Here is a 26429-nt window from a genome sequence, read left to right as displayed (position 1 = left end):
AGAGGTTTTGAAGAACAGAGGAAGTGCCTAGTCTACCATCTTGTTGGTGACATGACCCAGAAGTCCATAAAAATATAGCATTTTCTTCAATTATGAATGTAAAAAAATATACCTTGGTGAAGGGAAATATAATGGAGGAAAATATCTGAATGATGTGAAATGTAGAAGAAAGGAAAAAGAGGAGTTTCAGTGAATAGTCTCATTTGGGTTTCTTGTGTGTGTGTGTGTGTGTGTGTGTGTGTGTGTGTGTGTGTGTGTGTGTGTGTGTGTGAATACTTTGATAACCTTCTCACTGGTTTCCCAGCTTCCAAACTCTTTCACCAGTCTTCCAAACTTCCAAACTATAGCTAGATTCATCCTCCTACAATATTCTTTTTAACATTGTTGAGATTAAAATTCTCTGGAGGCTGTATGTTAGTGTATAATTATTTTTTAATTAATTAAAGGCAGGCCAGAGAAAGAAAGAGTACCAGCCACATGTGACTGGCTAGTCTTTTCATAAATCTCCTCCCTTAGCTGGCTGTGCCATCTCCAATGCCAGACTGCCAACTAGCCAGCACTCTCTTCTGAGGCTGACCATGTGTGTGTGTTGGGGGAGCTCCCCTAGACAGCACTTGCCCATGCTGGCACTCTACTAGCCTCCTCCCCCTAAGCCAGCTTTGTAGCCATACCATAGCATTCTCTTAACGACCTCCTCTCTCTGTGGTTCTGAGGCAAAAGAGCCCGACTTCCTTTCCAAAGTCCCATCTATGCTGCTTATGATGTCGCTTTTCTGAGCCCTTCTGATTTGGCAGACTCTGGCTTCAGGCTGGATCAGAGGTGAGTCTTCTGGACACCAGGAGGCAGGATGCTGTTTTTAGAACAGCCACAGAACACCAGTACCATGTTTCCCAGCATTATAGGGGAGGACGCCACTTATTACCTCATAAAGATATTGTTCAGAAGTTCAGAAATAGAATCTTTTTCTTTAAAATCAAAGTTGTCTTGACAAGTTAGTGTTAAAGTCTCACATGATAAAATCCCGGCTTAAGAACTTTTACCACTCTCTCTTTTCATGTAAAAGAGGAAATGGAATTTGTTCTTATTCTTGAAACCTAGAGCATTTCATAATCTTTATTTTTCATTATCTTAGCAATTTTAAAGTTACATTTTATTTTCAAATTTGCATTATCTTTTTACTTTGGAAAGTTTGATATTCAAACACAAAAATAAAGAGAAACATGAAAAAGCAAATAAGAAAGGGAGGGGAGATGGGAGGTCCTAGGTTCAAATCTGGCCTCAGCCACTTCCTAGCTGTGTGACCCTGGGCAAGTCACTTGACCCCCATTGCCTAGCCCTTACCACTCTTCTGCCTTGGAGCCAATACACAGTATTGACTCCAAGATGGAAGGTAAGGGTTTAAAAAAAAAGAAAGGGAGGGGAAAGAAAAAAACATTTTAAAAAGTTTTCTTCTTTAAGGACTTCAATAAGATCAAATTGTTTATATTAATATATGGGAAAATGTTATTTGTATCTCTCAAAAAACTGAGCATTTCTTGGGAGAATGGGTTGTTGAGGTCTACCCCACTACAATTTGTCCATTGGTGAAATGAAAAAGCCATAATCATTAGCATAATTCTTCCTTTCCTTCCCTCAGTCAAATAATGAACCATAAACCCAATTTATCTAAGAATCATTGTAAACCATTGAACAAATACATTCCAGAAGACAGCATGAAGCTTCTTTATAGTCACCAGCACAATCTGGATTGCCTCACAAAATATATCATGTGAAAACATGATTTGTTACTTGTTTGTTTGGGTATGTGTTTTGGGGTTTGGGTTCTATAAGATTATTCAGAAGGAGGGAATCTGGTCTTTTCTTTATAAATACTTGAAACTCTTCTATTTTGTTGAATGCCCATACTTTCCCCTGGAAGTATATAGTCAGTTTTGATGGATAGGTGATCCTTGGTTGAAGACCCAATTCTCTTGCCTTTCTGAATATCATATTCCAAGCCTTGCAGTCCCTTTAGTGTGGAAGCTGCCAGATCTTGTATAATCCTAATTGGTGCTTCTTGATATCTGAATTTCTTTCTGGCTTCTTGTAAAAATTTTTCCTTAGCTTGGAAGCCCTTGAATGTTGCAATTACATTCCTGTGGGTTGTCTTTTGAGGATTTAGTGTAGAGGGTGTTCTATGAACTCTTTCAATATCTATTTTGCCTTTTTGTTCAAGAACATCAGGGCAGTTTTCTTAGATAATTTCTTGTAGTATGATGTCAATATTGCTGTTTATTTCTGGCTTTTCAGGTAGATCAATGATTCTCAAATTGTCTCTTCTAGACCTGTTTTTGTGGTCAGTTATCTTGTCAGTGAGATATTTCATGTTTCTTTCTATTTTGTTAGTCTTTTGACTTTTCTTTATTAGTTCTTGCTGTTTTGTGAGATCAGTGGCTTCCAATTGCCCAATTCTCGTCTTTAAAGGCTGGTTTTCTCTTATAATATTTTGATTTTCCTCTTCGGTTTGGTCTATCCTGCTTTTCATGTCTTTCAGCTGTTTAATTTTGGCCTTCAATTTTCTTATCATTTAATTTGATTTCTGGACTTCTGTTTCCAAGTGGGAGATTCTGTCTTTTGGATTGTTATTTTCTTTTAAAATTATTTTCCACTTTTCTTGCCAACACACTTCCATCTTTCTCAAAATCTCAGATTCAAATTCTTCCAAGAGCTTGTGGCCAATTTCCACACTTTTTTTTGGAAGGTTTGGATTTTTTATTGTCCTCTGCTATTTCCTTTGTAGTCTGGATCTTTTCACCATAAAAATTATCCAGGGTCAATGCCTTCTTCTTGTTCTTCTTTGTGATTAGAAGTTGTATTTTCTGGGCATTGCTTGCCATCACTATGCTGGTTTTTCCTTCCCTTTTCAGACAGAAGTCTGAGTGAGGAGGGCAGGCTCTCTGTATATGGAGCTAAGGAATGCGATTTTTGCCTGAGACCTCCTCTTGAGTCTCAGCAGCTTCTACTGTGTACCATCCCTCTCTGTGCTATCTCCGTGTCCAAGGTCTGCACTCTTCAGTCTACTGGGGTCTCAAGTCTAGCTGCTCTCAGGGGATAGGTCGCTGGTGACCTTAGTCAGCTGCCAAGGACCTAGAGGTGCTCCTCACTCACTTGCTATTTCTAGTGATCTGGCTCTGACTCTGGCTCTGTAGGTGGGGTGGGGGGGAGGGTTGATTAGCTCATGTGGGAACTATTTCACCCCCTTATAGTGTGGAAATGCCCAAATTCCATGTACCTTTAATGCTGCACCCTACTGTGGAGTCCCTTTGTTCATATGAATTTGTACTTTTTGGCCTTTTGAGGTAGTCTATATTGGTAGGTGGTGAGGAGAGGAAGAGTCCTGCTTCTACACTACAGCCCCATTAACCTGGAAGTCCAAAAGGCTCAGTTTTTTGGAGGAGATTGGAGATTGGATTAGTGGCCCTCACTTTCATAATCTTTAGGACAATGGACAGAGTCCTTTATGAAACCTCCAGTTAGTTATATGCTTATTAGTTCAATGAAGAGTTGAATATTTAGGCCAAAGAAATACTAAATGAAACTCTTGGTAGATAGCCTGCTGTTGAAAACTTCATTTGTCTGAAAAAGCAAAAAGCATCTGAAGGAATGTTGTGATATTTATATATAGTCAAAAAGGGCTAAATCACTATACTTTTTAATAGTTTTGTTAATATAGAAAGCAACATGATGCTCTTCATTCCAAGTTATCTTATTCTCCATCACTCAGCTCCAACTCTACCCCATTTTACCCCATTAAGCATCTCCAAGTGTATGCCAGTTTTCTTTTTACTCTAATACCTAACTCAGAGTTCAAGTGGAAAGCAAGTATAGATATGGGCATAACTCACTCACTTATAGGTTCATTGTATAGACTTTTGCTTAGGCAGATAGATAGATGTGGCAACAGACAATGGGTGTATCTTTGGACAAACCAGATTAAGAATAGGTCTCAATGTCATCTCTGGCTTTTTGGATTTACCATTGATGGTAAATTTTCCTCTCCTCATGATAGAGGGGCCAAGTAGGACTGAGGATTACATACATGTCAGATGTCAGTAAGATAAAAAACTTCTTGAGTTTGTATTAAGATAATTAAGGTCTTCAAGGACTCTTTCACAGGGAAGTCCTTTCTACCCTTAGGAAAAAAACAAAAGCTATTATGGTTAACAAATATTATACTCATTCTTCTTATCATTAGCATCAGGATCAGAGAGCACATCATTCAAGGCAGCTGCATCATTACTGTAAGCTTGTGATGCAATTGCAATCTCTTTCACTTTGGGAGAAGAGAGAGACTTTTTTAACCCCTGCTTTAGAGGTAGGTACTGTTTCAGATGACTTCAGGTCACCCTGTCAAAATTCATAAATACAATTCCTAATAAATCTGACAGTAGTAAAACAAGGGCCAGAATGACGCCTCCAATAATTGAATTAGAGATGTTTGAGCTTTGGAGGAATCCAGTAAAATGTTGCCTTTTATTAGCATACTTAATTAAACAGTGTTGAGATTGGAAGCAATCAAACAAGTTACTCATGTTTTGTGTTTTTTCTTTTCCTGTTAACTTAATAGAAGTCAGTGAGTAAGCAAAAAATAGCTAGTGAGTCATGGCAAAATTGCTGATGTTCCATCCACTAATTCTGACTATTAGGCAATATAGTTTACTTGCTGTACTAAGGTCACCTCCCTAACAGGAAATTCAAGTTGCATAATATTAGATCATTGCTTTACATTGCTTTGCTCCCCTATACAATGAAAGCACTTTTAAAAATCCACATATACACAAAGCAAAACATAAACTTAAGATTCTTTGTCTTCTCTCTTATCCCTCCACTCTTAAATTAGGAGATGATGCTGGATACTTTTTAATTTATCAGGCCTATGAGGATGGGCCTAGCAAGATAAATATAATGGAATGTGTACTCTTCACAAAAATGTAGGTTGATTTGTGGTAGGCATTTTTCATGAAACATAGCAAATCTAACAATGAGTTCATTATTTTATCCTCACTTGGGAGCACTGGATTTGGGAATATAGGATACCTTTAAATGAAATCAATTTGAAAAGAAGGGAGAGCAAGTGATCAGGAAGAAAATGACCTTAGAAAGTTAATTAAACTATCCCAGATTTTGAAGAGAGAAACAAGAAATGTGTATGATTAAGTGCCCTTTGGGAAACTCTCTCTCTCATTCATATCAGTCTCCACAGATTGATCTGGGGTTTAGCAATCAATGATAGCTCTCTATTTGCTAGAGAACATTCCTAGAACCAAAAGTGGAGTTCTTACTTTTAGCCCTAGAAACTCTTGACCCCAGACATCTGTTGTCACAAAGATAGTTAAATCAATTTATTTATTTATAATTTATTGCTATAATTATAATTTATTAAGTGCTTTCTTTAAAAAAATATTTAAACCCTTACCTCCTGCCTTGGATACTATGTATTGGTTCCACAGCAGAAGAGTGGTAAAGGCTAGGCAATGTGACTTGTCCAGGGTCACACAGCTAGAAGTGTCTGAGGCCAGATTTGAACCTAGGACCTCCCATCTCTAGACCTGGCTCTCAATCCACTGAGCTACTCAGCTGCCCCCTATTAAGTGCTTTCTATGTTAAACACTGGTGATACAAATACAAACCAACAGTACCTACTCTCAAGGAGCTTAATTTTTAATGAAGAAGCCAGAAATGAGAGTGGGATAGGAAACATAGTGGCAGGTAAAGAAAAAGGATAAAATTGAGATCATGTTAATGCTATAGATCAGAGGTGTCAAATATATAGCATACACCTCTCCCCAATTAGGCCTGAACCAGATTAAAATTTAATTGAGAAATATTTAACAAAACCAATAAAAATGGATACTACATTTTATAATTAAGACAATATGTGGGTGTAATGATTATTTTTGGGATGGTGTTGTTTATCTAGAGGAGGTTATTATTTATGAGCTATTGATGTGATGAAAGGTAGAGGTCTAGGTGGAGTGACACCTACTCTGCTCACTCACTCTTCCTGGGCTATGATACAAGGGGTGTAACTCAGGAATATGTGGTTCCCCTGTGGTAAGTACATGATGGGGAGTTGAAGGGAAGTCTCCCCTATTGGATGATGGAAGGAGTAGCCCCAAATTCCTGTGCATGAACCATCCAGGAAGACAAGCCTTCCCCGAGTCCACTGACCCAGCAGGGGAAGGGTCCTGACCAGCATTAGCAATGACTGATCAGCACCTCAGAGAGTAGCACCTTCAAAGCTCCTTTGAATAAGTCTCTTTTGTAATATCTGACTGCGATTGAATAGTTTAATAGATACTGGATATTAGGAAAGTAGGGAATTGGTTTGAGGGTAGTGGGGTCCCTATTTTTCTAAGTCCCACAAGATCCTTTGTTCAGAACCAGATCAGAATTTCTCCTCACCTCCCAACTATCTTAGACTAAATTAAATACTAAAGGGGTCAAGGAAAGAGTAGAGCAGGTGCAATTGGCTGAGAGAGGGTCTGGCTCTCTGGCTGAGAGTCCAAGACTCCCATAAGTCCGAAGAGACTGACTCTCTTTGTAGATGTTATCAGAGACACTAGGACGTAGAAACACTCTTCTGGAGAAGTCCCAGGGTTGGCCACTTGGAAAATTCTTCATTTGGCTCTTGACTAATCTCTTGCAAGGTAAGACGCGTCCTCCCACCTTGAGATCCAAGCTCAAAAGCTCAGAGTTCCTCTTAGAGCTCTCTCAGGTCATCGTTCTTCTCCCAAGATCTTCGGCTACCAACAGTCTTTGCCCATCAATCATGTCTTCTTCCAATGTTCCATCCTTACCTGTGCATGCTGCTCTTACAGTAGGCCATAGGAATCCTTATGTATGGATTAATAGATTAATAGAAAGGATGTTTCCCCCCCATTTTTATTTGACTTTGACATACCATTGCTCTAGTCAATAGAATATGTAGATTTTAGTAAGCATTTAACAAAATTTTGCATTTTAGATAAGATGGTGATATTTACTTCAGATGATAATGCAATTTGTGGGTTCCAACTTATTGAATGATTAGATTGAACTTGGATAAGAGTCTATAGTAGAATATCTCAGACATCTATACCTATGCTGCTTGACCCAGGGCTATTTAGTAATTTTTATCAATAATTTGGATGAAGTCATGCTCATAAGTAATGCTTATCAGTTTCAGATGAAAGAAAGTAGGGACAGATAGCTAAGATATTGGATAATAGGATTCAGATCAAAAAGATTTTGAGAGGCTAAAATATTGGAAAGACCAGTTAAAACTTAATAGTGGCAAATGTCAAGTTTTACCCTTGAGTTAAAAAAGTCTAAATAGGGAAGACATGTTTAGATAAAAATTATTGCTCTGGGGATTAAATGTATTGTTTAATATTGATTAACCTGCAACTTTGCATTCCCCCAAAAAATCTCCAAATGTGCTTAGATCCTATTTAGAGAAGCATGTTCATGAAGATCACAAATAACCTTCATAAAGTTCTTAAGTGATAATACTTAGCACTGATCATAGCACATTGAGGTGTCACATTTTTAGGACATTGATGGCTTGTAGTGTTCGTTTCATTTCTACCTTTGGAACGTATTCTGGATGGTTGAAGTTGCCAAAAGTTGTACCTTTGGTTAAATAAGATTCTTATATATGTCAAGGCTATTTCAGACTTTATTGTTTTGACCTATCTTTGATAAATTATTAGAGATATATGGCCAAAAAAATTTGACTGCCCCTACTCTTCACCTTTATTTAACCTGTCCAATTATGAATATTAACATAAAAACATTGAGGGGAGTTAGTAGTGGAACTCCTTGTTCTGAAGGTAAATGGAAGAGAACCAGGAAAGATTTGTATTTGTCCTTAAGATTCTTCTTCCCCTTTATAATTCCATAAAAAACCTTAAATTATTTAAAATTGCTTTTCATGGGTTTATTTAATTTATTTTCTTCCACAGTTCCATGTCGCCCTTGCAGTGACACAGAAGTTCTTTTAGCTGTCTGCACTAGTGACTTTGGTAAGTAAATGCTGATTTTACTAGTGTTTGTGAAATGGCATTACTCTGACCTCTTTAAGGTCTCTCAGACCTCTATAAAATAGAAAGTATACTCCAAAGATAAAACAATTTCAGCCAGAATCCAAAAGAAGGTGAAGAACAACCCTATTTGCCAAAACAAAAATAACAAAACAGGAATGAGATATAGATGAGATAGATAACACAGTAATAATGGTGACAGACTTTAATTTTCCCCTCTTAAAACTAGATAAATCTAACCAAAAAATAAACAAGAAGTTAAGGAATAGAATGAAACTTTAGATAAGCTAGATATCTGGAGAGCCCCCACATACCTGCATGATCTAAATCTGAATATATACATAATCCAAACAGCTTCTGGTGGGACAACAATAGCTTAGAGAGCATAAATATTCTACAGAAGTCTTACTTTAACACTCATTATACTATGAAGTTAATCCTGAATTCATGAGGTGTTGTGGCATTGGAACAAAAATTTCACCAAGTATGACCAAGCTGAAAGGACTTGTTTTAGAAAGTGTATGGTCCTGGCAACAGATTGTCTGTGTTACCTAAGGGCCAATCTAGCTAAATATGGTCCTAGTATATTAACTGAGAACCAAATGAGTTAAAGTAATTAAATTAAATGCTGATAGGAGTCATGGAGAAACAGGTCTAATATGACATTGCTAGAGTGGCTATGAATTTTTATTTTTAGAAAACAAGATGGAAATATACATTAAGAGCTATAAGGGGGCAGCTGGGTGGCTCAGTGGATTGAGAGCCAGGCCTAGAGATGGGAAGTCCTAGGTTCAAATCTGACCTCAGACACTTCCCAGCTGTGTGACCCTGGGCAAGTCACTTAACCCCCATTGCCTAGCCCTTACCACTCTTCTGCCTTAGAGCCAATACACAGTATTGACTTCAAGATGGAAGGTAAGGGTTTAAAAAAAAAAGAGCTGTAAAACTGTTTATACTTATAGACCTAAGGATCCCATTACTAGGATTGGGTCCAAGAGGCCTAAAAGAGAGGGTAAAAAGCTATGTATGTATGAAAATATCCATGGAAGCTTTGTTGTGATGAAATGACTGGAAATAACAAAAATGCAGTGAATGGGAGAAATAGCTGAATAGACTGTGATATTTGAATGTACTGAATGTATTATATTATTAGAAATGGCAAATATTGGAAATGTAAAGAAAATAAGGGAAATTTTAAAAAGCCACAAAAATCAAGAGGTAAAAAGTATCCAAATAAAACTAATCCAAAGAGAATTCAAAAGCAGCAGATGCCTATATCAAATGAAATCTGTCCTTTCTGTTTTTGTATTTTAATATGAGTGTTGTCAAAATGACAAAAAAAGACCTTAAAGATAAAGATGAATCAACAGGAAAAACAGTAACAACAGAAGGAAATTAGCTTCCTGATCTAGTAAAGGAGACAAAACATCAATGAATAAACACTATACAATAAAGGGAAATGATCTGGCACTTAATGAGGTAAAGGACTCAGTAGAATTTCAGGAGAACATGGAACTGCAACACACTATTCCTAAGGATTATGAGAGCCAAATTTATGTCTTGCACATGAACCAAGTAGAAAAAATTTAATTTGTAATGTTGAATCTTACCAAAGAAACAAAAGACAGCATAATAGATTGGGAATTCAAATACACAGAAGTGAAGGACAACTTAGAAGAAGAGAAGCAAAACAATAACAGTAAAAGAAAACATGCTCATTATATAGTCAAAACATACTCATCTCAAAAACAGAATGTCCAGAGACAATCTACAGATCATAGGTCTCCAGAAGACTATGACAGGACAAAAATCCTTAACACCACAATGAAGGATATAATAGAAGAGAATTGCCCAGAACTTCTAGATATAGAAGATGAAAAATTAAAAGAATTCACAGATCACCTCTAGATAAACAACAACAACTAAGGTCACAAATTCTAGGACACATAGTGGTTGATTAAACAATTCAGTTTGGAAAAAGATGTTCTTACTTCAGGAGAAACACCTTCAAATATAAAAGAATGAACATTGAAAGGTGCAAGACCTACACCTACTAGAAAACACAATGGGGAATGGAATAATGTGTTCTGAAGAACAGTGGAGTTCAGGCTGTAGCTCAAGATGACTTATCTTGCAAATCTGGGCTTAATCATATAGGACAAAATATGGACATTTAATAATAAAGAAGAGTTTGAAACATTTTTGGAAATGACACCAGAAGTGAAGGAACTATTTACTTCTTGAACACCCCAAACAATAAAAATGTATGAAAAGTGAATAAATGCTATAGACAAGGACAGTAACAGCAACAGAGAGATTATTAGTAAGAGATTTCTTTTTAAATGTACATGAGGAATCCTCCCCAAATTAATTTACTTATTTAGTGCCATACCCATTGAACTACCAAAAAACTTTACTGAATTAGAAAAAACCATAACTAAGTTCATTTGGAAGAACAAAAGATCAAGGATATCCAGGGAAATCATGAAAAAAAAAATGCAAAGGAAGGAGGACTTGCAGTCCCAGATCTCAAACTATACTATAAAGCAGTGGTTATCAAAACAATTTGGTACTGGCTAAGAGACAGAAAGGAGGATCAGTGGAATAGACTTGGCATAAATGATCTCAGTAAGACAGTTTATGACAAACCCAAAGACCCCAGCTTTGGGGACAAAAATCCACTATTCGATAAAAACTGCTGGGAAAATTGGAAGACGGTGTGGGAGAGATTAGGAATTGATCAACACCTCACACCCTACACCAAGATAAATTCAAAATGGGTAAATGACTTAAACATAAAGAAGGAAACCATAAGTAAATTGGGTAAACACAGAATAGTATACATGTCAGACCTTTGGGAGGGAAAAGACTTTAAAACCAAGCAAGACTTAGAAAGACTCACAAAATGCAAAATAAATAATCTGGAATACATCAAATTAAAAAGTTTTTGTACAAACAAAACCAATGCAACTAAAATCAGAAGGGAAGCAACAAATTGGGAAACAATCTTCATAAAAACCTCTGACAAAGGTTTAATTCCTCAAATTTACAAAGAGCTAAATCAATTGTACAAAAAACAAGCCATTCTCCAATTGATAAATGGGCAAGGGACACCAAAAGGCAATTTTCAGATAAAGAAATCAAAACTATTAATAAGCACATGAAAAATTGTTCTACATCTCTTATAATGAGAGAGATGCAAATCAAAACAACTCTGAGGTATCACCTCATACCTAGCAGATTGGCTAACATGACAGCTATGGAAAGTAATGAATGCTGGAGGGGATGTGGCAAAGTAGGGACACTAATTCATTACTGGTGGAGTTGTGAATTGATCCAACCATTCTGGAGGGCAATTTGGAACTATGCCCAAAGGGTGATAAAAGACTGTCTGCCCTTTGATCCAGCCATAGCACTGCTGGGTTTGTACTCCAAAGAGATAATAAGGAAAAGACTCGTACAAGAATATTCATAGCTGCGCTCTTTGTGGTGGCCAAAAATTGGAAAATGAGGGGATGCCCTTCAATTGGGGAATGGCTGAACAAATTGGGGTATATGTTGGTGATGGAATACCATTGTGCTAAAAGGAATAATAAAGTGGAGGAATTCCATGGAGACTGGAACAACCTCCAGGAAGTGATGCAGAGCGAAAGGAGCAGAACCAGGAAAACATTGTACACAGAGACTGATACACTGTGGTACAATCGAAGGTAATGGACTTCTCCATTAGTGTCAATGCAATGTCCCTGAACAATCTGCAGGGATCTAAAAAACACTATCCACAAGCAGAGGACAAACTGTGGGAGTAAAAACACTGATGAAAAGCAAATGCTTGACTACAGGGGTTGAGGGGATATGACTGAGGAGAGACTCTAAATGAGCACTCTAATGCAAATACCAACAACATGGAAATGGGTTCGAATCAAGAACACATGTGATACCCAGTGGAATCGCACGTCGTCGGCTGAGGGGCTGGGGGAGGAAAAGAAAATGATCTTTGTTTCCAATGAATAATGTTTGGAAATGACCAAATAAAATAATGTTAAAAAAATAAATGTACATGAGGAGGTAGAGGTGAAGGACGAAATCTAATAGAAGTAACTACTTGATAGGCAGATAAAACTGTATTGTGAACAGAAAATGGTAATACTCTGCCTTCAGATGAATTTTTTTTTTCAGGACAACATTTCACTATGGGAGGGAATTTAAAAGGGAAAGAGGCAAGGAGCACAGCAAAATGAATGCAGTAGGGTTAAATCAAGGGCTAGCAATGGGGGAAAGGTGAATTTGTGGTCTTGAAAAGACCACAGGAGGTAAAAAGGAGGGAAAGGCCACAAATGGAGGATAAAGGAAAGAGACCTTACTTTATTTTTTTTGTTTAATTCAATTCATTTTTTCCCTCAATTATACAATATACATATGTATAAAACCCATTTCCAATGGGTTTTCAAAGAATATTGAGTCGTTAATTTTCTCCTTCTCCTCTCTATTCCTGATTGAGATGGTAAGCAATCTTATATATATTTTATATATGAAATCATGTAAAATGTGTTTCTAAATTAATCCTTTTGTGGACGGAAACTTGAATTAAAAACCCTAAGAAAAAAAGTAAAAAAACTTTGCTTTGGTTTATATTCAGACTCTCTCAGTTTTTTTCTCTGGAAGTGGATGGCATTTTTTTTCATCATGAATCCTTTGGGATTGTTTTAAATCTTGTATTGCTGAGAATAGCTGTTATTCATAGCTGTCCATTGTAAAATATTTTCCTGAGTCTTATTATTTCACTCTGTTTCAGTTCAAGTAAATTTTTCAGGTTTTTCTGAACTCTTCTTGCTTGTCATTTCTTATAAAACATTACAATCATATACTATAATTTATACAGCTATTCCCCAATTCATGGGTATCCCCTTGCTTTCCAATTCTTGGCCTCCACAAAAAATAACTGCTTTAAATATTTTTTGTACATATAGTCCCTTCTCCTTTTTGTTTTCTATCTCTTTGGATTATAAACCTAGTAATAGCATTGCTCTCCAGAATGAATCAGTTTACAAGTCCCCCAATAATGCATTTGTCTCTCAATTTTTCTACATCCCCAAAGTTTTGCCATTTTCCTTTTCTGTCATAATAACCCATCTGATAGGTGTGGGTTGGTACTCAGAGTTGTTTTAATTTCCATTTCTCTAAAAGTAGTGATTTAGAGCATTTTTTGGCCTTACTATAAAGAGCTTTAATTACTTTGTCAGAGAACTCCCTGTTCATATCCTTTGGCCAATTATCAATTGGATAATTGACTTGTATTCTTTTATATTCAACTCATTTCTCTATGTGTTTGCACCTTTATGATCACTGTGTACTATTCTTCACATTATTTACTCCTGTTTAGTTTCTGGCCAACACTTCCCTCAATTCACCCTCTTTTACTTTACTATCAGGTAAGATAGCTTTCTATACCCAGCTGAATTGTGTATGTTCTTTCCCCATTAGCCAGTTCAGATGAGAATAAGGTTCACATGCTCCTTTCCCTATATATCCCTGATCTTCACCTCCACTGTATAGGCTCTTTCATGCCTCTTTTATGTGTAATGCTTTACCACATTCTATTTTTCCCTTCCTCCTGTCAATGAATTCCTCTTTCTCATGCCTTTTTTTTAGATATCATCCCATCATATTCAACTTATACCCTTGCCATCTGCCTATGTATACTCCTAACTGCCCTAATAATGATAAAGTTCTCTGTCATTTCAAGAATAGTCTCCCCATGGAACCATATATACAATTTAACTTTATTGAATGTCTTTTGATTTTTCTTTCTTGTTTACCTTTTTATGCTTCTTTTAAATCTTTTGGGAATCAGATTTTCTATTCAACTCTGGTCTTTTCATCAAAAATGTTTGAAAGTCTTCTATTTCATTGGATACCCGTTTTCTCCCCTGAAGGATTATGGTCAGTTTAGCTGCATAAGTAGTTTTTGGTTGAAGTCCTATCTCCATTGCCTTCTCTAATATCATATCCCAGACTCTCTAATCCTTTAATGTAGAAACTTCTAAGTCTTGTGTAATCCTGACTGTAGATCTATGATATTTGAGTTGTTTCTTTTTGTTTGCTTGCAATATCTTCTCCTTGACTTGGGAGTTCTGGAATTTGCCTGGAGTTATGTTTTGGGGACCTCATTCAAGAGGTGATTGGTGGATTCTTTCCATTTTTATTTTGCTCTCTGATTCTAATATTAGGGTAGTTTTCCTCAATAATTTCTTGAAAGGTGATACCATTACTAGATATGTGTCCCAAAGAGATAAAAGAAAAATGAAAATGAATATATGTACAAAAATATTTATATCAGCTCTTTTTGTTGTGATAAAGAATTGGAAACCGAGGGAATGCTCATCAATTAGGGAATAGTTAAACAAGTTGTGGCATATGAATGTTATGGAGGACTATTGTGCTGTGGGAAATGACAAGGGAGGTGTTTTCAGAGAAAAGAAAAAATAGAAAGGCCTATATGAACTGCTGCAAAATGAAATGAGAATACCCAGGAGATCATTATGTGAAAAGCTTGGCTACTCTGATCAATATAATGATTCATGATAAAAAAAAATGCTATCCATCTCCAGAGAAAAAAACTGATGAACTATGAGTGCAAATTGAAATATTATTTTCTCACGTTATTTTTTTCTTGCTTTTCTTGGGAGGAAATGTGGCTTTGGGAATACATTTTGCATTATTCCATATATATAATTGTATCATATTGCTTGTCTTAGTGTGGGAAGGGGAGAATTTAGAAGTCAAAATTTAAAAAGAAAAGAATGTTTAAATCATTTCAGTCATGTCTGAATCTTCATGACCTCATTTGGGCTTTTCTGGTAAAGCTACTGGTGTGGTTTGCTATTTCCTTCTTCAGCTCATTTTACAGATGAGGAAATTGTGACAGATAGGGTTAAATGACTTGCCCAGTGACATAGTAAATGTCTGAGGAAGAAGAGTCTTTCTAACTTTTTGATGAGACTTTCTGACTATTTTACCACATAATTGCCTTTATGTTAAAAATAAATAAATAATGAATTGAACACTTTTTTAATTAAAAATAAATTAAAATGGATATCCTGGAGTCATCTCAAACTGAAAATGTCCAAAATTGAATTAATTTCTTACCTCCCCCTTTCTGTTTGCTATTCCCAACTTTCTTATTTCTGTTAAAGGCACCACCATTCTTCTGGGCTTCCAGTTTTGTAACTTTTGCATTACCTGTGATGTCTCACTCTCCTTCACTTCATTTATCCAGTCCCAGTTGTAAATCTTGTTTTTACCTTAATAACAGTGCATGCATCTAAACCCTTCTCTATTCTCACAAAACTGACAGTTCAAGCCCTCATCATCTTTCACCTAGATTGTTGCAATTATTTCCTAATTTTGTGAGTCTACCCAAAGCCTTTTCAAACACCAGTACCTCCTATATACTGCTGCCAAAATAATTTTCCTTAAACAAAAGTATGTCATGTGACTCCATTATTCAATCAACTCTGTTGAATCCCAATTGCGTCTAGTATCAGATATAAATCCTCCCTGTTCAGCTTTTAAAGCACTTCACAATCTTGCTTCAACCTATTTTTCTAGCTATTACTGAATATTCATGTGATCTCCCACTACCTTCTCTCCACTTTAAAACATGGACCAAACTAGCCTTCTTTCTGTTAACACCACATACATTGTAGTCTATTTCCTGAGCCTTTGCATTCTCAGTGATTCAAATGCACTTTCCTCTTTAACTCTGCCTGATAAAGCCCCTCTTTTCCTTGAAGCTGTAGCTATATGAAACTTTCCCTGATCCCCTCAGTTGCTAGTATGCTTCCTTCCAAATGCCATCTACTTAACAACTTTGTATTTATTCTTTTATATTTATTCTGTATATACTTTTATGTATCCTTGTCTTCTCCTTTATTAGAACATAATTCTTGAATAAGCATTCCTTCTTTCCTTTCTTCCTTCCTTCCTTCCTTCCTTCCTTCCTTCCTTCCTTCCTTCCTTCCTTCCTTCCTTCCTTCCTTCCTATTCTCCCTTTCTTCCTTCCAGGGCCTAGTATAGTATCTGGCACATATGGCACACACTTAATGAATTAATGAATGCTGATATCAAAGGAACCTTAGGGATCATAAAATTTAACATGAATTATTGTTTATTCTTCTCTGCCGACCCTTACCCACCCACTCTATTTTATAGATAGGGAAACATCTACAGAGAAGGGAAGTAGCTTGTCTAAGGTCATTGGGGAATAGTAAATAAAAGAGCCAGGGTTTAAACTTATGACCTCTGGCTCTACCAGACTTCTTTTCTTGCTATTGTACCATGCTATCCTATTTTTTGAGCATATCTTATATTTTTTTACTCTGACAAACACCATTTATTTCATTCATGTATAAATTTTCATACATGACTTTGTAGTTGTGTGGTTTGGGTTTTTAAATTAAGACCATGAACTAATAACTCATTAAAGTATATTCATGTGTATATGTATCTATGTATACTTCATATGTATACTTCAATGGCTCTGAAAGAGTAAGATTGGTGACTTGGTGCAGTTCTGCCTCACTTAAATCCAGTTCATGTGGAAGTCAAAAAACATCCCCCGTTGGTGTCTTTTAGGTCCTCTTTAAGTACAAAGGAAAAAAACCAACCAATATATACATGTAATTTTGCTTTTGCAATATGTCCCTCAATAGAAAAAAATAACATTTTTTAAAAAGTCACTAGGAAGATCCAAAATAACTTGGCATATCATTTTAAATTGTTCATTCTGATTAATTTAATGGAGATCTGGGGAATGCTCAGTGTTTTCGATGATATTTTCACCTGGAGGATATAGGGAGAAGATAGTTGGGTTTTTTTTTTCCATCTAGAAGATATTATGGAGTTACTTCCTGGAAAATCATGGTAACATGTAATGAAGATGCCTTGGAGAGAGAATATGGAGTACATATAGATATTCTATGACTGATTCCAATCAACTAACTACATATTAAGGAGCAGGATTTTTTTTTTAATCAAAAAGCTGTGGAGGCATTCAGAAAGGACTGACACCTTCATTTACGGTTTACTTTTTTTTTGTCTCATTCACTTCTGAGGGATCTCAGTCTGCTTATAGTGAACAGTAAAGGAAATGAAGTCTCTGACTTTGGAAGTTTTGAAAGGTCAGTAGAACAAGTTAGAGGAATCTGGGAGTCTGAGCCCAGGATAAGTATTGCAACCATCTAAGCATTGATGCTGAGAGGAGCAAGGAGAAAACTTTGCAATGACCTTTAGTTCCTTTCCCCCACCTTATATCAAATTCTCCACACACACACACACACACAATAGAAGCTGAGATGAAGACCTGCAGAGATTCTACTTTTAGGTGCTACCTTAATGGGCTACCTTAATGGGCTTTGTGCTGTATAGGAAATGAGCTAAGTTAAGTTTACCTAGACTGATGTGGTTTAGGAGAAAGTATGCCCTGGAGTACCTAGGTAGTGCAGCTCATTTGTAAAAGCTAACCAGTATTAAATGAAACTTGGGTGCTAGTCATTGACCTTCTGATTATGGAAGGAACCCAACTAATGGAAATTCAAGCCAGTGGCAGTAGAGAAGATGTTGGTCCAACCCCATTATGGTTCTTCAGAATTCTGAGAAGGAATATATTCCACTGTTCACCTGAACTTGAGAGGACCAAGGAATACTCACTAGATGTAGGGGCTGATCCAAAATAAAATCAAGCCATTTACCTTTGTAAAAGATAGGTTTTCAACTTCAAACTTTCAGTTTTAAGTGCCCTTATTTTGGGGATCCTAGAGAAGTTGGCAAAAGAGTGGGGAATGGTTTGGTTATAATATAATTTTGCTATGTCTTCCTGGACAAGTCAGTTCTGCTTAGGTGATTTTGAAGAATGTTGCATTTGTTGATTCTTTGAGTATTTAAATATATTGATGCTGGGTTAGCTACAGTACTTATCCTGGGTTTCGGACTTCCAGATTCCCTGACCTTTCAATACTTGTAAGTAGTTTCAAGTTACAGAATGTCTACATATACCCTTCAGTTGGTCTCTTTAAGGTATAGTATTTTCCTGAAAGCAGGTGCCTAGCATTCTACCAGTTTCTCCCTTGCATCCTCTAGGTAAATACAGTTCCAGAGGCAATCTTCAGATGCTCCTGATCCCTATTATGTGAGAATTTTTGGAATGAGACAGAGTTGTATAGTTGCATACTAGACTTGGAATCAGTCATACTTGGTTTCAAATCTCATCTCAAACTCTAATGGTAATATTCTAAACACTATTTTATACTAGGCAAATCATTTAATCACTCTAACTTAGTTTCTTTATCTGTAAAATACTGGCTAGGCCTTTAATCTAAAATCTCTTCCAGTTCCAAATCAGTGATTCTGACAATCCAAGTTTCCAGTTTTTATTTACTTTCCTTTTTGATTTGTCTTTAATAAGTTATTGGTTGCCTACTATATTTAAGGCCTTTAAGGAGGTAGAAAGACATTATTCCTACTGTGTGGGATGAAATTGTGCATTTTTCCCCAATATACATAGATTAGTATTAATAATCATAGATTGATAACTTCCTATAGAAAAATAGTGAAGTTAGGTGCCCTCTTTTAGGAGATTTCGATCTCTCCTTTTGAAGAGTAGAAGAAACCCCCCTCCCCATGCAGCTTTATACATACATACACATATTAGTATGTATATTAGTTAGGCCTTTGATATTCTTCTCAAATGTGGCTAAAGAGTCCTACCCCCTCTTCTTTCCAGTGGGAAGAAGATTGGGTGTCCTAAGTCCTATGAGACAAATCTCAAAACTTACAAGTTAAAAACATATCCTAAGAAATAATTACTAAAACCCAAGAATTATTGCAATGCTGCAAATCCTTGGGCAGGCCTAAAAACCTGACTCAACTAAAAATTGCAAAACTAAGGAGCATTCCATATACTTGGAAATGTTGAAAGATAAAGGAAAGCTACTCAGAAGCATTGGGAAAGATTAAGGAGAATAGAGGAAGGAGGGTAGAATAAGATACAGATGATGATGAGAAGCTGATGGAGATAGCATTGTGTTGGATCCCTATAAAATCTGAGTAAATCTGGGCATCTGTGCCCACTACTTCCGAGACCTCTCAGACTGTGAAGCCACTCTCTCTCTCTCCCTCTTGGCTCACCTGCCCCATGTGAGGATACTACCTATGCCCAGGCACTGTTCCCCACTCTATGCAACCACCCCACCCCCACCCCCCAGGCCTCTGAATAAAGCCACATGAACTCTGGCAGCATCAAGTCTCCTGTCTGCTCATTAGAGTGATTCATGAGATAATGAGCTCCCCCCACCCCATTCCACTCTACACACTACTTAGAGGAGTTTCTAATATTTTTTACTCATTTTCCTCCTTTTCTCTTCTAGTGGTAAGAGGATCAATCCAGAATGTAACAAATGAGCCAGAACAACAAGAATCTATCATTGACATCCATGTCAGCAAACTGTACAGGCAGAAGAATAAAGTCTTTCAGCTTGTGGAAAGCAGTGAGAGCTGGCAAGGACAAATCAAGACACTATTAGAATGTGGAGTGAAACCAGGAAATGGAGATTTCCTCTTCACAGGTCGAATTCACTTTGGGGAGGCCAGATTAAGCTGTGCTCCTCGTTTTAAAGACTTCCTAAGGATGTATAAAGATGCTGAGAATAAGGGCCTGAATCCATGTGAAATAGGCACAGTCTGAAGATGAATGACTAGATTAGAAATTCTCCTTCTCTTCCCTAGACAATCTCATTCCACCTGTACTTATGCCTGACAAATTCACCGTCATAGTGAATACTATTAATTTATTGGCAAGTAATTTTCAGAGAAGCTACCACTTGGAAGGCAGGTTCCCTGGGGTCTCTTTATAACATCAGGAACTTATACTAATAAAAATACAAGCCAGATTATATACATGTACCCTAGTTCTTTTCTTTACTAATTGGAAGTCTTGAAAAATACAAACTAAGTTATTCTATTTTAAGGCATTTTCATTGGAAACAAATTCCCACATTTTAAATAAACTACTTTTGTATCTTTTAATACCATTAAAAAAACCTTAAGATATATTATTTGGTCTGACATAAAACTTTAACAACAATGCTTTGTAAAAAGCTTAGAGAATAATTTGAAGTAATTTCTTATGACAAAAATTTATAGAGTCAAACACTTTGATTCATTTTTTCTTTGATTTGTTTTTCAAGTTTGCTTTTTCATTTTAATTTTGAATTATTACCCGCTACATTCATCTTTTGGCTAGTAAATTATTTCCATTGCAGAAAAATAAAACTTTCTGGATTTGTAAGAGTTGTTTGAGATTTTTTCCCTAGGTCCCAGTGAACCCATATTTATTACTTATTCCCCTGATGGTTAGTTAGAATGGTGGCTATATATATTTCAAGGATCCTGGAAGGCCTACTTTGAGATGACTAAGATGAAGTGGAATTAAAATATTTTATTTTCTGGTCCTCTAAAGATACTTCCTTCAGTCTACACAAATTATTTTTGCTCATCCTGCCACATAATATTTTCAAACAAAATCAATTCTCATTCCTATTACATACATTAGAAAGCATAGGTATAAATGGAATTTTTCTTAAAATGATAAGAAGCACCTACCTTGCATCTATCTATTATTATTATAATTTATCTAAGAGTTAAGCATCAGCAAGTATTATTTGTAACAGGGATAAGCTAGAGGCTTTCCCAATAAGATGAGAAGTAAAACAAGGATAACCATTAGCACCAATATTATTTAATATAGTATTAGAAATACATGAAATAGAAATGAGAAAGGAAAAAAATAGAAGAAATCAGAATGAGCAGAGGTAATAAAACTATCTCTGCAGATAACATAATAGTATACTTAGAAAACCGAACTAAATTCAACTAAAAAGTTAATTGAAACTATCAATGCTTTTAGCAAAGTAACAGTATATAAAATAAACCCACATGTTATCATCATTTTTATATATTACTAACAAAATCTTGCAAGAAAATATAGAGACACTTTTAAAACAACCCCTCCTTAGCTTGGTCTGCTGATGGACATTCTTTGCTGGATATGCAGACAATTTGATGTGAGTGTGGCAGGTGACCATTGGCACTCAGTAAAGGGGCCAACTATAACTCAGATTTTGAAATAAAGACCTTAGTTTCTGCCTTTTGAAAAAAATACAGAATGAATAAAATACTAGGGAGTAAACTGCCAAAATAGACAAAGGAACTACTTAATCATAATTACAAAACTTTTTACACAAAGTCAGATCTAAATAATTGGAGAAATATTAAATTGTTCATGGATGGGCAGAGTCAATAGAATTAAAATAACACTCCTACCCAAACTAATCTACTTATTCAATGCCATCCCCAATAAATTACCAAAATATTACTTTGTTGAGCTAGAAAATAATAAAATTCATTTGGAAGAAGATCAAGAAAATTAAAAAAATTACTAGAAAAATGTAAAGGAAGGAGGTCTAGCAGTATCAGACTCTAATTTTGTTATAAAGTAGTAATTATCACAACTATCTGGTATGGGCTAAGAAATATAAAGGCAGATTAATGGAACAGAATGGACATACAACAAACAGTAGGAAAAGATTATAGTAACTTTGAATTTGACAAAAGCATAGATCCAAGTTGGAGGGATAAGAAATCACTATTTGGTAAAAATTATTGGGACAACTGGAAAGTAGTTTGTCAGAAACTATGTGTAGAGCATTCACAAAGGTAAAATCAAAATGGATATATGATCTAGACATAAAAGGAAATATCATAAGTAAATTAGAACAAGGAACATGTTATTTATCAGATTTATGCATAAGAGAGAAATTTATGAATCAGCAAGACATGAAATACATTGTGAATGTAAAATGGATAATTTTGAGTATGTTAAATTGAAAAGTTTTGGGGGACAACTGGGTGACTCAGTGAGCCAGGCAGGCCCAGAGATGGGTGGTTCTGGGTTCAAATTTGGCCTCAGATACTTCCTAGCTGTGTGACCCTGGACAAGTCACTTTGATTGTCATTAGCCCTTACCACTCTTCTGCCTTGGAACCAATAAGATGGAAGGCAATGGCTTTAAAAAAATTTGAAACATTTTTGTACAAATAAAACAAATATTGCCAAGATTAGGAGGAAAGAAGAAATCGTTGAGGAGACATCTTACATATAGCTTTTCAGATAGAGGTCTCATATCAAAAATTATAAAGAGAGATTTTGTCAAATTTCTAAGAATTAAGAGCCATTCCACAACTGATAACTGGGCAAAAGATATGAACAGGATGAGGAAATCAAAGCTATATATAGGTTTAGGAAACAAAATACTAAAAAAAAATAATCCCTACTTTTTAGAGAAATGCAAGCAAAACAATTCTGATATATCATTTCACCTTCAACAGATTGGCTAAAATGGCAAAAGGGCAAAATGACAGGATAAGAAAAAATGAAGGTTCTAGTAAAAATGAAGGTGGAGCTGTGAACATTTTGGAGTGTGTGAAGGGAACCCCTTCCTTTCCCTATGCCCTGGTCTATTATATCTCAGGAACCAATCAAAGTTTCTGTTTGGAGCATTCCAGCCATGCAAATGGGCTGGCTCAAAGGAGCAGAAAGTTCTTGACCCTGGGAAGAAGGGGTTCCCTTTTACTTCAAAATATAGTTCCTTTTCTCTCTTTTTGGCAGTTTTCTGTAGTCCTGGCTACAAATGGGTAGATTTTTTTTCCCAAAAAAAATTTAATTTTTTTCTTTTTTCCCTTCTATTTGGTGGTTTTTTAAAAAATGTTTTTGGTTTTTCTTTTGAGAATTGATTCATATGCCTCATAATTCACCATGTATCCTAAGTTTATCGGGGTGTTGGTCAACACCCTCCTGGGGGTGGGGTGGGGATTGCATAATTTTCATGAAATCCAAGATTTAATTTTTTTTTTGAGAGAAATTTCAGGAAAAGGACCTCGTTAACTCTCTGAATCAAGAAAGTGAATTTTTTTAAAGAAGGTGCCATTAAAGAAGCCTGCAGAAACCACACACTGCATCAAAGGATCCAGAATGAACTTTGGGATGTAATGAATCGAACTGAAGGGGGTTAAACACATTTATTCTGAATGTAAGCTCTTATGCCAAAGGGGATTGTCACCTAATTGACTTTTTTTAATGCACCTGCCAATCATTGACTTCACTCTCTCTCTCTTTTCCTTCCCTCTTATCCCTAAATTATTGTAATTTCTTCTTAGATAGTGCAATATTGTATTACCTCTAATAAGAGATCTTTAGAGATATAAACTGGTTATGTGAAATCATTTATTGGGGAGACTAGGCATGTAAATATGGGAGATTTTAACATGCTCATCTCCCAAAAGAATCACAGGGGAGATTGTGTAAAGTGAACTTCTTCCTTCCAGGGTTGTGAACTTTCTGTTCATCTGAGCCAGCCCATTAGTGTGACTGGAATGCTCCAAACAGAGACTTTGATTTGTTCCTGAGATGTGATACACCAGTGCACAGGGAAAGGAAGTGATGTGGAGAAAGAGTACTATAAAAAATGAGACCATAGAAAAGATTGGGTTCTTCTCTGGAGGTCTTTGGCTGGGGGTCTTTCTGTGATTCAGCATTGGTGGCTCGAGTGGAAGACACTCTCATGGGCTGGTAAGATTAGGGTGGAATGCTAGGAAATATTTTTCTAATTTCCTTCCCTCCTTATTTCTTTCTTAGATTATATTTATATTAAAATTAAATTGTTAAAAGCTACTATCATACGCATGACTTAAGGGCTAATTATTTTATAAATGGTGGCCACAACAATGTATTTTAAACTAATATATTTCCAAACCAATTTCTAAATGTTACATTTAGCATATTACATTTGGCATAATATTAATTTTCAATATAACAAGAGCAATTTGGAATTACACTGTTATAAAATTTGTGTATACCGTTAGGCCAGCAATACTGCTTGGGAAACAGCTTGATCTGTTTCCCAAGGAGAGCAGGGGAAAAGGGAAGGAACTTTATGTTCCAAAATCTTTATAGCAGCTCTTTTTATGATGGCAAGTGAGGGAAGCCTGAGCAGGAAACTGCCCGGCCTTGGAAGTTCAGAAACATAAATATGTCAAAGCCCCAGTAGCTGGTATGTACCAGATAAGAACTTAGGGGCCGAGCAGACCCTGATAAGAACTTAGGGACCAAGCAGACCCAAGCAACATGAACATGTCAAAATTTCAAGGATAGTATGTCCCAGATAAGGACTGGGGGGGGGGGGGCATACATGCTGGAGAATATATAAGTCCCAGCATTCAGGAGGAAGAGCGGAACTCTTTTGGCTGAGTTCCCCTGGTGTGCACCAGTTCAATAAATGACCCTCTTGCTAATTGTATTGTCTATTGGTCTTCCGTGGTGGTGGGCAAAAACCCAGACCCTAACATATGGGGGCTCGTCCTCCTTGTCCCCGCCTTGGAACCCCTTGACAGAAGGGCCAAAGGCACTGCCTTGGACCGGGCCTTCAGGTGAGCCAAGTGGAGTGTGGGAGTGTGTGTGTGTGGTGACTACAAGTGTATGGGGGAGAGGAGGACTCTTGCTGAACATATGGCCCAGTGGATGATTCTCCGTGCCTGCGGTTTGTTCAGGCCATCTGTATGCTAAGTTCCAAGGCCCATCCCGTTCTGGGGTGAGGGGTTTGCCCTGCAGCATCTGTCCGATCCTCCCACCTGTTTATGAGTGTGGACTCTGTGGTACTGCAGTTCTTATCCTCCAAGAGGAAGCCAGAGGAAGCACTTGAGGTCTGTCTGAGGGGTGAGGAAGGAATACAGTCCGGGGTACATACCAAACTTGGAACTTTCAGGGATTTGAGTCCCCTGAGAACTGAGTTCAAGTCTCTGTCAGGTTGGGATCCAGGGTACGTACCGAACTTGGAACTTTCAGGTGGTTTGAGTCCCCTGAGAACAGAATTTGAGTCTCTGTTGAATGGAGTTTGAGTCTCCATCAGGTTGGGATTACTCTCAACTAGCTTAAAGGGAAAGGGGTTAGAGTCCCCTTTTGGGAAGGTATTGCACCCCTAAGAGAGACCGGGGGATGCCCCGCAATCTCTAGGTGATTTTATAGCCCTAGGTGGCTCTTATAGCCCTAGGTGATTTTTTTTAGACACACTGAGGTGTCTAAAGGGAGGGTCGGGGCAGCCCTTGAGATACATAGCTCAGCAGTTATTAACTCTTTCCTTGCACACAGGGAAGGAGTGCTTGTAATTATTACCTTCAACTTCTTGGTCTCAACAATAGATAATCAGCCTACTTGTCAAAGAGCTTGCTTTAAGGTTTATGGTCCTTACAAGTTTCATAGCCATGCTGGCAGACATGCTGAGAAATGAGATCTCTAAGATAAGCCCCCAGGTCAGGGGAGTGTACTGCCCCAAAACCTAGTGAAAGTCTCTGTCTTCTGGCTTTTACTGTTTGTCTCCTGTGTCTTTCTATATTTGGACAAAGGTGTATGAATGTGTGAGAGAGGGTATCTTATAGGTTTCTTTGAGTCATTGTTGTGGCTAGATTAAACAAAGAAGAAAAAGGAGTTTAGGATGCAGTGTCAAAAAGGGGAATTAATTTTGCAGTGGCTGTTCCCCAGCTCCCTCCGCCTGCATTCCAACCAGGCAGGCTATGAAGGAGTAAAGTCTGCATGGGAGGGGATTTGGAAATTCCTTCCTTGAGAAACACAGTTGGTTCATGAACAGCTCACCCCAACACCAGTTGGGAGCAGATAATAGTTTTGTCCAGATACTACATGATCATTTTGTTAGAAATCACCGTCAAGAAGAGGGACAGGTTAGATGGATCATCACCTACAGTTCAGAGAGAGCTAGGGAACAAGAAAGCCAGCTCAGCCAATCAGAGGGCTAGTCTCAGCAGTTTAGCTTGGCCTCACTTAAAGGAGCAGTACACTGTAACTGATTTAATGAATTTTCTCCCTGCAAATATTTCTTCTTAAGAAGAATGGATCCTAAACACTGATTTTTTTTCCTTTCAAAGCATGCTTGCCACAAAGTTGTGTGTTTCTGTCACAGTCTCATCTCTATGTAAAAATGGGGGATATGCAAGATTAAACTTCCAAAATCCTCAACAGAGGACAAAAGCAGATACCTGTTCAATGATTTTTTTTCTCTTTCTTCCTTTGTATGAGCCCTCAAAAGGGGGGAAAAGAGAAAATTTTAAAACAGAAAAGGGAGACTTTTACTCCACAGTTAGAGGCACTTTTCACTTAAAAAATTAATTAACTCTAAGGGTTGATGTGCAACTTGGGATGATTGCTAATGATATGGATATGGTACAAACGTAATGTATTGTG

General features: G+C 36.9%; 1 protein-coding gene across 5 annotated transcripts in view; it reads left to right on the top strand.

Moving 5' to 3' along the window:
* The window catches only part of METRNL (meteorin like, glial cell differentiation regulator), a 99231-nt gene extending 78822 nt beyond the window's left edge, over positions 1–20409 (top strand). For 4 of the 5 annotated variants that reach the window (XM_007483421.3, XM_001374162.5, XM_056814258.1 and 1 more), the window contains exons 3-4: positions 7986–8045; positions 19490–20409. In XM_007483421.3, the coding sequence (XP_007483483.1) occupies positions 7986–8045; positions 19490–19806 (377 nt within the window). In that variant the 3' untranslated portion in view covers positions 19807–20409. The remainder of the gene's footprint in view (positions 1–7985; positions 8046–19489) is intronic. The other variant, XM_007483422.3, reaches the window with a different exon arrangement.
* The last annotated feature ends 6020 nt before the right edge of the window (positions 20410–26429 follow it).

The sequence above is a fragment of the Monodelphis domestica genome, chromosome 2, assembly GCF_027887165.1.
Source record: "Monodelphis domestica isolate mMonDom1 chromosome 2, mMonDom1.pri, whole genome shotgun sequence".
Classification (NCBI taxonomy): Eukaryota; Metazoa; Chordata; class Mammalia; order Didelphimorphia; family Didelphidae; genus Monodelphis; species Monodelphis domestica.
This window is presented reverse-complemented; position numbering and strand designations above follow the sequence as displayed.